Source organism: Styela clava, chromosome 6 (assembly GCF_964204865.1).
Source record: "Styela clava chromosome 6, kaStyClav1.hap1.2, whole genome shotgun sequence".
Lineage (NCBI taxonomy): Eukaryota > Metazoa > Chordata > Ascidiacea > Stolidobranchia > Styelidae > Styela > Styela clava.
In genome coordinates, this window is record NC_135255.1 from 15,893,678 (window position 1) to 15,907,589 (window position 13,912).

General features: G+C 35.4%; 1 protein-coding gene across 1 annotated transcript; it reads right to left on the reverse strand.

Annotated features, from left to right (window-relative positions):
- Positions 1 to 3: 3 nt before the first annotated feature.
- Positions 4 to 13,277, reverse strand: LOC120331954 (multifunctional protein ADE2-like). The gene is made up of 8 exons (XM_039399139.2): positions 12,935 to 13,277; positions 12,242 to 12,373; positions 11,381 to 11,569; positions 10,657 to 10,776; positions 4,500 to 4,637; positions 3,914 to 4,046; positions 1,288 to 1,608; positions 4 to 909 (listed from the first exon to the last, which is right to left on the reverse strand). Exons 1-8 carry the CDS (start codon positions 13,112 to 13,114, stop codon positions 737 to 739), a joined length of 1,386 nt encoding a protein of 461 aa, XP_039255073.2. The 5' UTR covers positions 13,115 to 13,277; the 3' UTR covers positions 4 to 736.
- Positions 13,278 to 13,912: the final 635 nt, after the last annotated feature.

The window sequence follows — 13,912 nt, forward strand, 5'->3', positions numbered from 1 at the left end:
TAGTTGAAGCCTGAGAACGTGTATTGTACAAATGCAACAAAATATGGCAGTCGAGATTGAGACAAACACAATGAAAGTAACAAAGTTGTGAGAAAATGCAAGCAAGGATACATGGCTGAAATGCCAAGACTAGACAGATCTTCAATAACAGATATTCAAAAAAATCTATCTTCAGTCAGGGAGGCATCCAGCATATTGAATGATTCATTTTATGGAGCTTTGGCAAGTTGATAAAAGTGAGACTATTAATTTTTTTCAGGCAAAATCATTAAATGCAGCTTTGCATATTGCTAAAGTCTGACTATGAAAATCGGAAGAAATATTGAAACCGCCTCAATTCAGTTATTACAACATGTTGCTCTATTGTAGTATTTCCCAAATTTCCATATGGTGTAAGTAATTATGGTTGTATAATAACGTGAGATGATACCATATATTGCAATTAGTAGATTTCCTGTAAGCCACTACAGACTTAACACTGTTTACATAAACACTACAAGAATCGTTAAATTTTTGTAAGCGGAGATACAGTGATACAATTTCACAAGTTGTAATTTGCCTATGAAAGATTGCATGAATATGGAAACTTAGAGAAAAACATTTGTTCACTCCATGGAAGGAAAGAAATGATCCAAGATTCGAGGTTTAACCTGGTCGTTTTACCAGTCGGTGAATAAGGCAGGCAAAGTGGTGAGGTGAAAATTGGCAAGAAGTGTTTTTATCCTCAATTGTATCATCATTCTTGTTGCATCTCCCTTCTCATTTCCATATCAGCTTTTTTCAATTTGAGCCAATTAGAGAAGAGCTGGACTCGTAATTTTGACCAGACAACAACATCATGTTGGGCAAGAATTTGTGCTGCAGCTTGGGCAGCCATTTCTGGATCTATAATAGTTGCACAGCCAAGACCTTAAAAATTAGAAAAAATTTTTTACATCACATATAAATTGACAGTAAGTATCTTGAATTATAAGAATGGGGAAATAAACGAATAATGCACAAATGAGTCCAAAACAGACTTTTTGTAAAACACCCAGTTCGATCTGTGAAAATCCATGTGGCATTGGAATTTCTTTGAAGTTTGCAAAATTTGAAAAATAACAACGATGTAAAAAATGTAACCGCTTTCCAAGAGACACTTTCATGTTTAGCTATCGACAATAATGAAATCATTTTGTCAAATAAAAACCTTATTATAAATACTTTGGTTGCTTTTTAAAATGGTATAGTTCATCCTTATCCAATACACATATGCTCTGATATATGTCTACAGAAAGCGCAACTTACCTGACGGCAGTCTGAGTGACGACCAAATATCAGAAGTTGCCCACTGAGCAGATACCGGAGGACAATTAATAACAGGCAAACAACTGTTTCCTGCCATGACTGGACCTAACCCATTGCTGCGTCCAGCAACAGCTATAATCACAGTTGGAATGTGTAACGATTCTCCCTCTAATTTTGACAATATTTTCAAGGTCTCCTCAGTGCCCTTGTGTGCTGAAGTCACTCGCAGAATGCATTTCACAGCTAACTTATCACAAGTGTTTCGAATCTTCTCACAGTGGCTTTTGTCAGATGCTGAACCCATTAACACAACAACTTGACCTAAACATATATAAGAAACATGATAGATTAAAATTCATTCAGTCGCTAATAGAATAAGACAACGTACAAAATTGTACATTTTCGACATTTCTCAGCTCATAAACAAAAATTGCCTCGGTAATATAATATGCCTGTTATACATAAAATAAAGATCGGGACCTCCTGAAGTATGCGCACCAAGATGACGCATAACCTGAACTCAGGTTGTGTACCAGGTTAGGGTTGGTCCAAAAATTGTTTTTCTCGCAACCCAGTAGATCTGTACAATTAAGTGGTCAAACTCTTGGAGTCCTTATATTAAACAATAAACAACTTGATTCCAAATTCACGACAAGTACAATAAAAACAAAAACATCAAGATCAGGGGTCACCTATTTGATATGTCTAGATTGAAGGAAGGACATACATTTTACTGTTTACACCCGTAACTTGTGATGAAATTGAATTATAGCCACCTAATGTGGCCAACGTGGCACTATCGCCGAACGATCTGAAGATGTTAATACAACTTAATAGGTTTGTGGCAAATCGAGGGTTTTAGTTAGTTAGCGAGCGTCAAGCATGCTACATCTTGCAATTTATTTTTTTGTTTTAGTGTAGCAGTAATGTTTAGGTTAATAAAAGTCCTGAAAACGATATAAATGAGTTTCCCTCAAATGGTTTCACTATACAACTATTTCCAAATCAAAGCTATTTGATATGAGAAATTTCAAGTAACTATCATTAGAAACAAAAGTTTTTTTTGAACTATAGAAAATTAAACGTAATAAGTTCTACACCAGGCCTGCACAACTCGAATTACCACGAGGACCGTAAGCATAAATCTGAAAGCCAGGCGGGTCACATCCATATTTCACAAGATGAACTACAAATCAAAATAATTTTGTGAAACAGTTAAATTTAATGAAACACTTTCATTACTGGGGAGCTTAAAAATATGAAGAATCTTATTTACTTGATTAAAAACAAGGTACAGTATTTTTGCATATGAGATGGCAAATATGTATTTAGTGGCTCATCTACCTTGGAAACCCACCCTTCATTTTCAATATTTCTTTTTTATTAGAATTAGGTATTGCGTGTTGCAGTATAAACTGACTGCAAAAAAACATTTTACTCAGGTTCAGTTTTGTAAAATCGTCCCAAATATCTGTATGACAATTTATTTAGTCATATCTACCATTATTGGATATTTCCATTGTAGGCTAGACAAACAATCCATTTAGTAGCAATAGAACTTCCTCTGTTGTACTTTTTTGACAGTTAAATTACATTTTTCTACAAAATCTGCTCTAATTTATTTGAAATTTGACAGTAAATAGTAATATCTTTTGTGCAAGAATTTCTGCATTGTTCATAAATGAAGGAATTGTTTTTTAAGTTCTAAATTTGAATCAAAAAAGATACTTCAGTTTCATAACAACTAGTAAAAAGTAATGGGGTTATTAATAGGTTGCTGATATGCACTAATGGATGTGAGATTGTATACCAATATTGTTTTAAGCGTGATTCAGTCTGAATACTGAGATATCTGAATCAGGGTTTCCCAAACTAGGGGGCGAGGGGTCAAGAGATGAATTTTAGGGGTCGCGAAGGGCACATCAGTTTTACACAAAGTTCGATATTTACTGAAACTGGTGCAAAACATAAATCTCACGATTTTGAATATGATCGGAGTAGCGCCGCGCCTGCATAACAATGCCTGCTTTGATTGTTAGACCCGAGAAGTGACGTGTTTCCAAATCACGGTATCACGGAAGTATCTAGCGGGCCGTATGTTGTGCAGGCCTGTTCTACACAATTACGATAACATACGTTAATTGTTAATTTTATCTAATTTGATTTACCAAAAAAAGTGGACATAATCATTGTAAATTTAAACACACATGTATCTATTATCGCCACTTGACACAAATAGATTAGGGTCAAGGATTAGAAAGTGTGTCAACAGGATACTCTAAGAATGAGGCATGTTACCTGTTTATCAAATCTATCATGTGACTGAAGTAGACTGGTGAGGGATGCAGGATGAAATAAAATAAATTTTCGTTACCCCCAACCATGATCAATAAAAACTAAGGTTTAGTACGATAACTTTGCACACAGATGAGATGACCATAATCATGAAATGTCTATTCCTCGATGCATATTAATAAAGAAATCCTTCAAAAGTAATGCCAGTTGCCAGTAAGGATTTTGAAACACAGGTCGTGGTCTAATACCAACAAATACCTCTGCTGTGTATTATAACACCATAAATATACAGCGAACTAAATTTTGAATGAGGAATAAAAAATTCAAAAACCTTTTGATATTTCTAATGAGTTTCTGAATTCCTCAGCCATTTGATGGCAAGTATCCGCAACCCAGGTAAAGTTTTGTTTCAAATTTTGCATTTCTACATCAGTGATCTCTGTTCCTCTGAGATTCCGATAAACCTAGAAGAATATTTCGAATACAGTTAAGCATAACAAGTTAAAAAGTTCGGCAATTCAACTACAATTTTCGGCGCTCCAGCAGAAGTATGACCTAAATGGAGGTACCAAATTTTGTTCGCCTATTTTACATCAAATTGTATAAAGGGATGGAAATCTATGGGCAGGGGGTATATTCACTTGGCTAACCCAGACAGTCCCCAAACTCATAATAGAACTAAGGAAAGTCGGAATAAAATTATTGCCTAACCTGAGCCTGGTACACACCCTACGGGGAGTACCCAATTTTCAATGTCTCCTCAGTCAAAAATAGGCTTGAGGCGAAAAATTACTCATTTGTAGATAGTTTCCTGCCTATAGTAAATGAAACTCATCTCCTCTCTCATTATCAAATTGAGGAAACTTCATTATAATGTAAAAATCTTACACAAACTAGACTTCAAAAATCTGCATTACCTGTTTATCCATCATTAATCTCTTGTCACCATTTTGCCAAATCCTCCAAGAGTCGTTATCAATAACATCAGCCAGGATAATCTCGTTCGTATCACTGCAAACACCAAACTCAATCTTCATATCAATGAGGCTGACATTCTGAAAATATTTCAAGATAGAATAAGATTTTCATATTTATCTCAGGAGAGAGGAAAATCAAAATAATGGCTTAATTATATGACCTACCTGGGCCTCACGTTCGGCTTCAAGTCGAGTATGGGGTTCAGTGTTAACTCTAAGGAAATTATGAGTGCGAAAGTGTTTCGCAGTCGAAAAAAAAAGTGCGAAAGTGCTTTTTCTGATTTTAACTAGTTAGGTGCCCTAGCTTTCGTTTAAACTCATTTCAAACAGCATAGATACTCGAAAAAGCGATCCTCCCGTTAATATTATGAATTGAAGTCTTTCCGTTAACGGAGTTTCGTTTAAACCCTTGTTAAAAACAAGGGAATTCATCAAAGGACACCTGATAAGCACACTTGCCGGGAATAAAAGTTTCGTGCAATCAACCACCAGCGTCAGTAACGAAGCGCACTCCCCCACCTGAACAGACAAGCCTTGCAAACTTGTTTCTTCCATCTAACAGACACCGATTGATACATGCAGATATTAGTTACTACCGGCCATAGCTAGGGAGGGGGGTCATTTGTACAAAACCCGGGCAAAATGACATCCCCATGACCCATCACCAATATCGCTTTAGTATAACACGCTTTCTCGTCCGAAAGAATATGCTTGAAAGTAGTCCGCCCTCTTCCCTTTTAAGAGATTTGGGAAATAACGCAAGATCACCATGAAAGTACCTCTGTTTTCATAGATAGACCTACTTTCTATCGAAGATTTTTTTTCCGAAATATTACGCAAGATCACTTTGAAATCCCTTTCATGAGCTAGCTTGGCCTAATTTATATTATACTGTCTCACGGATTACGCTAAGACGTGTAATTTTCAAATATCGACTTGCATTGGTTTGCGTGCCAGTTAGTTCAAATCGGGTAGAAAACATCATATATTTGCAAATTTTTTAGAAATGCCATGTACTTCCAGCATTTATAAATAACGCTCTCTCTAATGCTGCAGACCTAGTATGAAATATTCGCATCTCAACGCCACTTTCAATTACACTAATAGTAATGATGACACCAAAGAGTTTTCCTTTGCGAAGGTACAGGAAATACAACAGGGTGATTCTTGAAAAAAACATGAATGTAAAAAATAAACGAATGACATGATAGTGGTTCCCAAATAATTTCGAGTGTGACCGAAATACCAATCCATTTGATAACTCTTTCGACCACGTGAACGCCGAAATCCTGGAAATTTAAGTTGAAAGAGAAGTACGCATTCTCACATAAATAATCGCGATATATAATCGTTCATGTGCACAAATCTCACATGTAGCATCGGTTAGTTGTGCATGAAATGTAAAACTCTTATGTGTGTGCTTTTCAATTTCAATAAAATCAAATTCGTTTTTCCATGCACCATTACTTGTAATTTTAATATTAATTGCGTTCCGAGTTTGTAAAGTTTAGAAACCTCTTGTATATACCATTACCACTATTTTGATTGGCTAAAGAAAGATAACACGTAACCGCTTTTCGGCAACATGGTATTCGTTTTATATCTGCTTTGAACAGAGAAAAAAACATGTGCCCTCTCAGTCATCTGATCACAATCAAAAATCCGTATTCATTTTTTTCGCGATTGCTGCAATCGTTATTATTAAGGGTTTTCGTCAACTGAAAAATAAACATCGTTCTGTTAATAATATATTTCAGGCCATGTTCTTTATATCCTGCCATAATTAGCAAATCTTTATTAAGCAACCCATGATTATAAAATAGCTTTGCTTATCATTTGCTGCTGAATCTTGTGCTATCGCTTGTCAATTATAGCAGAGACGTAAGGAACATATTTAAAATTTTCCATGTTTATACAGAAATTAGCGACGTTATCAGCGCCAACTAACAGAAAATAACTTATCATAAAACACAATTAAAATTCAGTCGGTAATAAATGGCGCTAAGGTGATGCCATACAGAACAAAAAGATTTGGTCGCGAGAATTACCTTAGATGACTGTATAACGATGTTGTTTTATAAGCGGAAGGTAGAACAATCAAATTTAATAAAAACAAACGGGGGTTACGACACCCGTAACACATCAAGTTCATTAGACATCTCTAAAGACTTCTAAGTTGGTTACTCGATTACACTATACTATCAATATTACACTTATTACACCTGTTTGAGTATTCCGGACAATTTCGAATTTGAAATAAACGAAAACTCAACATATCATAATTAATACACAAAAGTAAAATAAACATTCATCGAAAAAGTTATTATTTAAGAACAACAACATAATCGTATAATTCCGCCCAAACCCCGATGTTCGCAAGTGAGATGATAAATAAATACTTTCCGTGTATTCGATAAATCAACTTCTGCAAACAGTCTTGGTGCAAAATATTTCCATCCAGTGATATGCTTACAAATATTCTCTGCGTTAATATCATAACCTCGCCTATAGGACTGGGCAAAATATTCGTATCGTTTCAATTCCATACTTTGCGCCAAAAAAGGTACCAACAAAGCTTCCTAATTTTAGAAGAGTCAAAATAAATAGACTATTCGAAATAAATATCCCAGATTTCAAACTCCGTATATTGGCAGCATGAATTAGCCGTTTCATGTAGGAGCCGCACATACAATTGAATGTCGAAAATTAAAAGTTAAATTGACGTTCCGAGAGCCCACACATGGTATAACATGTACAGGCTATAACCAGAAAAAAAATGACAAGTCATAATCCTTCTAATGTGCTTTCAATTAGCTCGTTAGTGATCCCTCCCATCCTTGGCCAAGTAATGTTTCGAAAATGTGAACCTTCCACTCAGCCATGCATGGCGGGTGGAGTGTTGAAATCGTGAACAAGAGTATAACGTAAAATCAATCGTGAATTTCGATGTAACAACGCACACTGTCTCCGTCATGAATTGCGCCTATTAACATCGGAAATGATTAAATTCGTTATATTTTGAGTATTTTTGCACCAACAATTAGGGCGTGATTATCAAAATGGGGAATTTGCAAATTCCGTAAATAAAATTGTAACATTTTAGCTATAATTATCACCGGGCAGGGGCGCAGACAGGATTTTTTCAACTGGAGATTAGGGGGAAGTTAAAACATTACACCAAAACTGCAATTCGCGACGACGTAATGCGTTTATAACTAAAATGTAAGGTCGTTCACGGCGAAATTTCGCAGTTACGTGTAGCCCTTTGCCCAACGGTCCGAAGTCCTATTTTAAAACATCGACCATTTATCCGTAGTCAGCGGGCATCCGCATCTAGAAATGAAACATTAAAAATCGCGAAAATTAAATTTGGAAAGATCTATAACTGGCAGATGTCAGTAGTGTCATCATGGTTTATATGTACAAAAACAAGCTCGCTTGTAGCGACGATCAAAATCATGAAAATGTGAAACTATTACTTGAAAATTATTGTTAATGAAGTTAAATTTTTATTGGCATCCAATGATTATTTCATAATTTTGTCATAATCGAAGGCTGCAGTAAATTTTTTGTCGCCGCGATCGTGTTGTTAAACTATATTAAAGCATGTTTTTATTCACTAGCAAATATTAATTCTCACGTAACGGCGGGCATCGTAGTTTGGTTTTTATATTTCGGATAGAATTGTGAATTCACATCGGCGAAGATTTTAAAGACAACTATTAATGAGCGCATTCACAACGAAAATTGATTTTGTTCTGATTTTTATCTTCTGTGTAGGATTTGTATCAGTTCGTAAATTACGGTCCCGAGTTTAAGCGAACAATAATATTATTACTGACCCCGGGATGCGATATTTGTGAAGCAGATAGTTGACATTTCTATGCTTTTAATTTTAGATCGTGTCCGTGTTACTTTCGTATTAAATAATAATTGAAAAACTCCGCAAATTGGTTATCTCTTGAGTACTCAGTGTTAAGTATTTACGTAACTCAGCTTTGGGTTAAAACACTGATAGTAACTAAACACGTGAATAAATCGGCAATAATGGCATTTCGACATGGTCAAAATAATATTTCTCTCCAATATCTCACGAAAGTTCCATAAAATACATTATTTACTTGTCTTACTTATCGACGTTTCTAAATTTACAAAAACGATGTTGACACGCTTTATACAAAATCGTTTCAAATTTATTGTTTCTCCATGTTAGCGATAGCCGTCTGGTTAATTCTTACCCGTAACTCGTTGTAAAGTAATGTTAATAAATTGTGTTTTGCTTTCCAATGCGCGGTTAACCGCGGTAAATTCGTTTCATGGTGAGGAAGGAAAATACGTTTTCCGGAATTGCAATCAACAATTACACATTTTTTATTTATCATTATCAGCGCCGAATAAAAAAGATAACATATCGTGAAGACGAAAAAAGTCGTTGAAACTTGAGTTGAATTAGTTGCAATTAGCGCCTGATTAGGCACCAGAGCACTCGAGCCCAATGTTTTTAGCATTAGTCGCATATGTAAAATATCCTTAATGAAGTGCTGTTTATTAAAGTCATCTCGTCTTATGGCCACGCAGAAATGCCTTCATTGCCGAATTATATAATCACAATTTTAAATCAACATTCAGGATTGGCACAAACTCAGATTTGCGAGGTTTATCTGTAAATTAATACAGACACCATAAAAAAATTATAAAAGTTAATTATCGTCTTAAATATCTGCATTCCGGCATCGATAATAATAATACCATTCGCTTAAAATTGGGACGGTAAATTTACAAACGTTGATAGGTAATATCAAGTCATCGCAAATGTTTATTTTGGTTTTGAAATTTGTCGTTAATGCCCTTAACAGCTGTTGCCGATGTGAACGCACGCGTAAGTCTGGATTGCCAAACCCAGGATATAGTCCCAAAACGATTGCGGTGACAAAAACAATTAGCTATTATAACGAAATTAACCAGTAGAAAAGGCTTCCTTGCTAATTTTTCGACCGACGTTCTAGACTCCTGCTGTGCATAAAAAATATTCCTCATTCGTTAAAAATATTCAATTCGAAAAAAATATTCGATTTTGCCCACCCTTACTCGCATATTAACGAGGGAATAGTTTAGATTGATTTTTGACCCTGATCTGAGTTTGATTTATGGTGAATGACTAGACTAGCTAATACTGAATATCGCAAAATTCCGCGAAACGCCATTTGCTTTTAACATTCGTGGTTACAATAAAATGGCTGTTAAATGTTAATACGACGACGTATGCATTTTGTCAATTTGGCGATTTTGCAAATCTGTGAGATGCTGCTAAAAGTTTCTTCTAATTTAACAAACAATGGCCCAAGTTTACATTCCATTACTAAACAATGTCGTGTCGAGTATCAGAAATTTCCGAATGGCTCCAGTAAATTCACTAAGAAGAGAACACAGACCTGTCAAACCAGTACTAGAAAATCGTGTACTTTGGTCACAATTCATCGATGTCATTGACAGTCACATGACCACTCTCGTTTAGAGAAACGCACTGCCTTGCATTCGGACACCTGGTTTCAAAGACGCCGCCGAGCGTTTTCGCGGTGGAAGCGGAATCAGTGTGCTTGTATAATAATCATATTATAAACAAGAATTTTGCCATTAATGCAAAAACTTTATCTTCCATGTCTTCACCACATAGGTTAGAATTCCGGTAAATATCGTTATGATATGCAGAATTGAGTTACAAAAGTACTAGTATGTTACTTATTTGTCAACTTAATACGCACACAAAAATATTTGTCAACTTTGAATTTTTATTCCATTCAAAATCGAAAAAAAGTGCTATTTCTCCTCAAAATCGGAAAAAAGTGCTATTTCGCAGTCCCTAAAAAAAGTTGCGAAAGTGCTTCGCAATTTTCGCAAAAAAGCGCGCTAATAGTGAACACTGATGGGGTTAGTTATTTGTTTCCAGATGCGTGGTGGAGGAAGCAGTAACTGACCAGTGGTTATGTAAACCAACCCTGAAACATGCCCTAACCCGAATTCATAGTCTTGTTTATTTTGAACTCGAAAATATGTTTAAGATTCCCTGGTATGACAGAATTATAAATGGAACTCTTACCTTTGTTTGCCAACATCGTTCCAGTATTTCAAATATGGCAACAGTCATCTTTTCCATCTTGTCAATTTCATCTGCAGTTATCACAAGATTTCCGCATTTGAGTTTGGATTCCTCAAGCATCTGCAAATGGGGACAAATATTTTACTTAAATCTATCCCGGTAGCATTATGCAACGCTACAACAACAAAAAAGGAGTGAAAAATTTGAAGGATCTGAATCTGGAAAGTGCACCAATCTAAATAGTAAACACGAGTCATACATCTTGTACGTAATGGTTCAATTGACTATTTCAATGCAGAGATGGCCAAAACCTACCATCCCTAATACATTTCAAATTACATAGAATAGCCTATATTCTAAATTCTGTCCTGTTTTTGAACGGTGAGCATATAGAATATAGTAGAGTTAAGAGAGATTGAAATACCGATAATTGAAACAAGTTTATATGCTAACAGTCATAACTCATAAGTCCTAAATAGTCTAAATCCATGGTTCCCAAAGTTGACTGACTGGGGGCCAAAATTAGAAGCGGAAGAATATTCGAGGGCCAGGAGAGAGGAGTGTCTGAGAGGTGCGGTATAATGGTATTGTTACAAATACACAAGATTTCATTGATTCTGAACATTACTGATAGTCTTAACTGAATTATAATGCACAATTCTAATATTAATTGTCACACGAATGCACACTTAATGATTTTCCAAATCTAAGAAAATCACATTACCTCTCTTGACCATTGGGGATCATCCTTTGCATCATCTTTGTAGAAAATTTCAAGCTTTGGTGGGTTGAATCGATATCCTTCTTTCACCCCTTCATTACGTCGAAGAAATGATCCTGTAGCCACCCGTCTTGTAACCCATTCAATGGGAATCATACCACAACGATGAGCTAAGAATGATTTGTCATCAACCTGTGAAAAAAAGTTAGTTTTTTCTTTAAAAACACACACATAGGCAAATTTTTTTGGTATCTGAAATCTTGTTAAAGATCTGTAATAATGGTTACTTGCCAAATCATGCTCAGTCATGCCAAATGATGAAATCTCTACGAAATTTCGAGAAATAGATGAAAATGTTTGTCAGGTCAGGTGGTTTCGCTAATTTATACAAAGCTAGGTTGGAGGATTAATGTTAGATTTATTACATCGGTAGCGAAGAAGCCATTTTTGGGGAGGGTTGAGTAGAGTTGCACTCGAGTCACAATTTCTCAAATCAATCTAAATGGAATAACTCAAACTCACTCAACTAATCGCCAGTGAGACTTGACTTAGTTACCGACTCTAAATAGTATTAGACTTAAGGCATGGATGATTCAACTTGACTTGTGACAAGCGGTTTAGGGAATTCTAGTCAACATTGATATAGAGTCATAGACGAATAGAGAGTTATTTAGTAAAAAAAATTTCATCCACAAATAGGTTTATAAGTTAGTTAGCAGTGTGTACAAAACTACAATAACTGTCAACTAGTATGTGACAAGCAAATTTAATGACCATAAATACCCTGAATTCAAGAATTCATTTTTATAACAGATGGACTACTCAGAATTCAGAGACAAATAATAAAAACAAATTGAAAGCTACCTTCTGAATGAGTGAAGTCTTTATTCCAGCATTTTCAAGAATACTAAATGTTGCACAAGTAGTTTTGGTTGAAATGCTTGATTTTCCTTCGAGTGTATTCTTCATCACACCATTGTATGCAGTGATTGAGTCCTAGAAAGTACCGTATAATATCCTTCTTTAATAAAGTGAGTGAGCACAAATATTGCTTTGAATTATATCATGACTTTTCCTCATGTTTCCCCGAAAACAAGACTGGGTCTTATTTCAATTTTCTCTCGAAAAATAACACTAGGGCTCATTCTGGGGGGATGTATTTTATTTTTATTCATCAAAAACAAAATCACAGAGAAGAAAATTATGCGATTTTCGAATACAAAATTTGAAAACTGATAACCATTTACTTATAAAGAAAACATTTTTATTTAAAATAACCGCTAAACATAGAACAATCTGACAATACTTATTCATCATTTAAAACATGTAGAAGATTTCTTGCTATCGACTGAATCACAAAAAATTTCGCGCTTCGAAAATGTTTCATTGTATTTGTGTGTTCGTCTCTCAATTTTTCTTGTATAAAATGTTAAATAGCGAAAATGTTAAAATATATTCAACCTATGTCGGTTTGTTATAAAGCTATATCAGTATATACAAGTTGATATTCAGATATTTTATTTCCATCTTGAAACTGAAGACTTATAGGCTACTAACCTTTGATAAGACCAAACATTTTCCTGGAGCTTTAGGCAATTCGTAAACGATCTTCGTTTTGCCTTCAATTATGATCGAACCTTTCTCCATGTCAACGTCTGATATATCGACTTTTTTCATCACTTTAGACGCTGGCTCTTCCATTGTATCTTGTACAAGCATTTGTGTCGGCATGGGCATGGTTGAATTTAGTAGAATTAACGAAATAATAAAATTATCAACGACAAACACAAAACGCGGAACCACGAAGCGAGCAGAAATAGTCAATAACAATGAGAGTCGAGACACGTGCCGCTTTATTTACAATCACACGTGAAACTTTTTCAGGCTATTAGTGCTAACGCGAACGTAAATAGATGTTGTACGCACTTACAACAAGAGAGCTATGCTCAAATATATGGACACGTTGCGCCTATAGTGGCAAATTTTTATGGCGTCATAGCACACAAAAAAAAAACGATAAATAGAAATAATAGCTTTCTAGCAAAAAATATAATCTTTACTCACTGAAAATTTCAAAGCAATTGGTCCAGTATTCGAAGAAAAAAGCGACTTTATAAAGATGACGAAAAATAACAACAAGAACAAGAGTAAAATATTGAAACGATTAGATCGTTATGTCCACTAAACGTATCACGAGTAGGGCTGCAAATGGTTAACCAATTAACCGATTTAAGATGGTTCACGGTTACGATTTATTTTAACCGTTAACTGACATCTCAGGTACAAACAGTGATTTCCCTACACCCCCCTCCCCTAAAATTTCAAACACCCCCCTAATTTTGAGGTGCGATTCGACACTGTTATTCCCAGGTGCGATTTCACAGTCCACACTGTAATTCCTAACTCAATTATATTTGCATTCAAATATAACGACTATGGAATATTTTTCAGTGTAGACGCGGTGTTCCAAACCGCAGTCCGCGGGACAATTACGGCCCGCGTAACGATTTAAAATGACCCGCCGAACTTGAGTGA

What these genes read in the sequence shown, in the direction of transcription:
- LOC120331954 (XM_039399139.2), bottom strand. Translation starts at nt 13,114, where the DNA reads ATGCCCATGCCGACACAAATGCTTGTACAAGATACAATGGAAGAGCCA. An exon ending in AACGATGTTGGCAAACAAAG is followed by an intron (nt 4,638 to 10,656) that starts GTAAGAGTTCCA and finishes AAATATTTTCAG; the next exon opens with AATGTCAGCCTCATTGATAT. An exon ending in GATTAATGATGGATAAACAG is followed by an intron (nt 4,047 to 4,499) that starts GTAATGCAGATT and finishes ATATTCTTCTAG; the next exon opens with GTTTATCGGAATCTCAGAGG.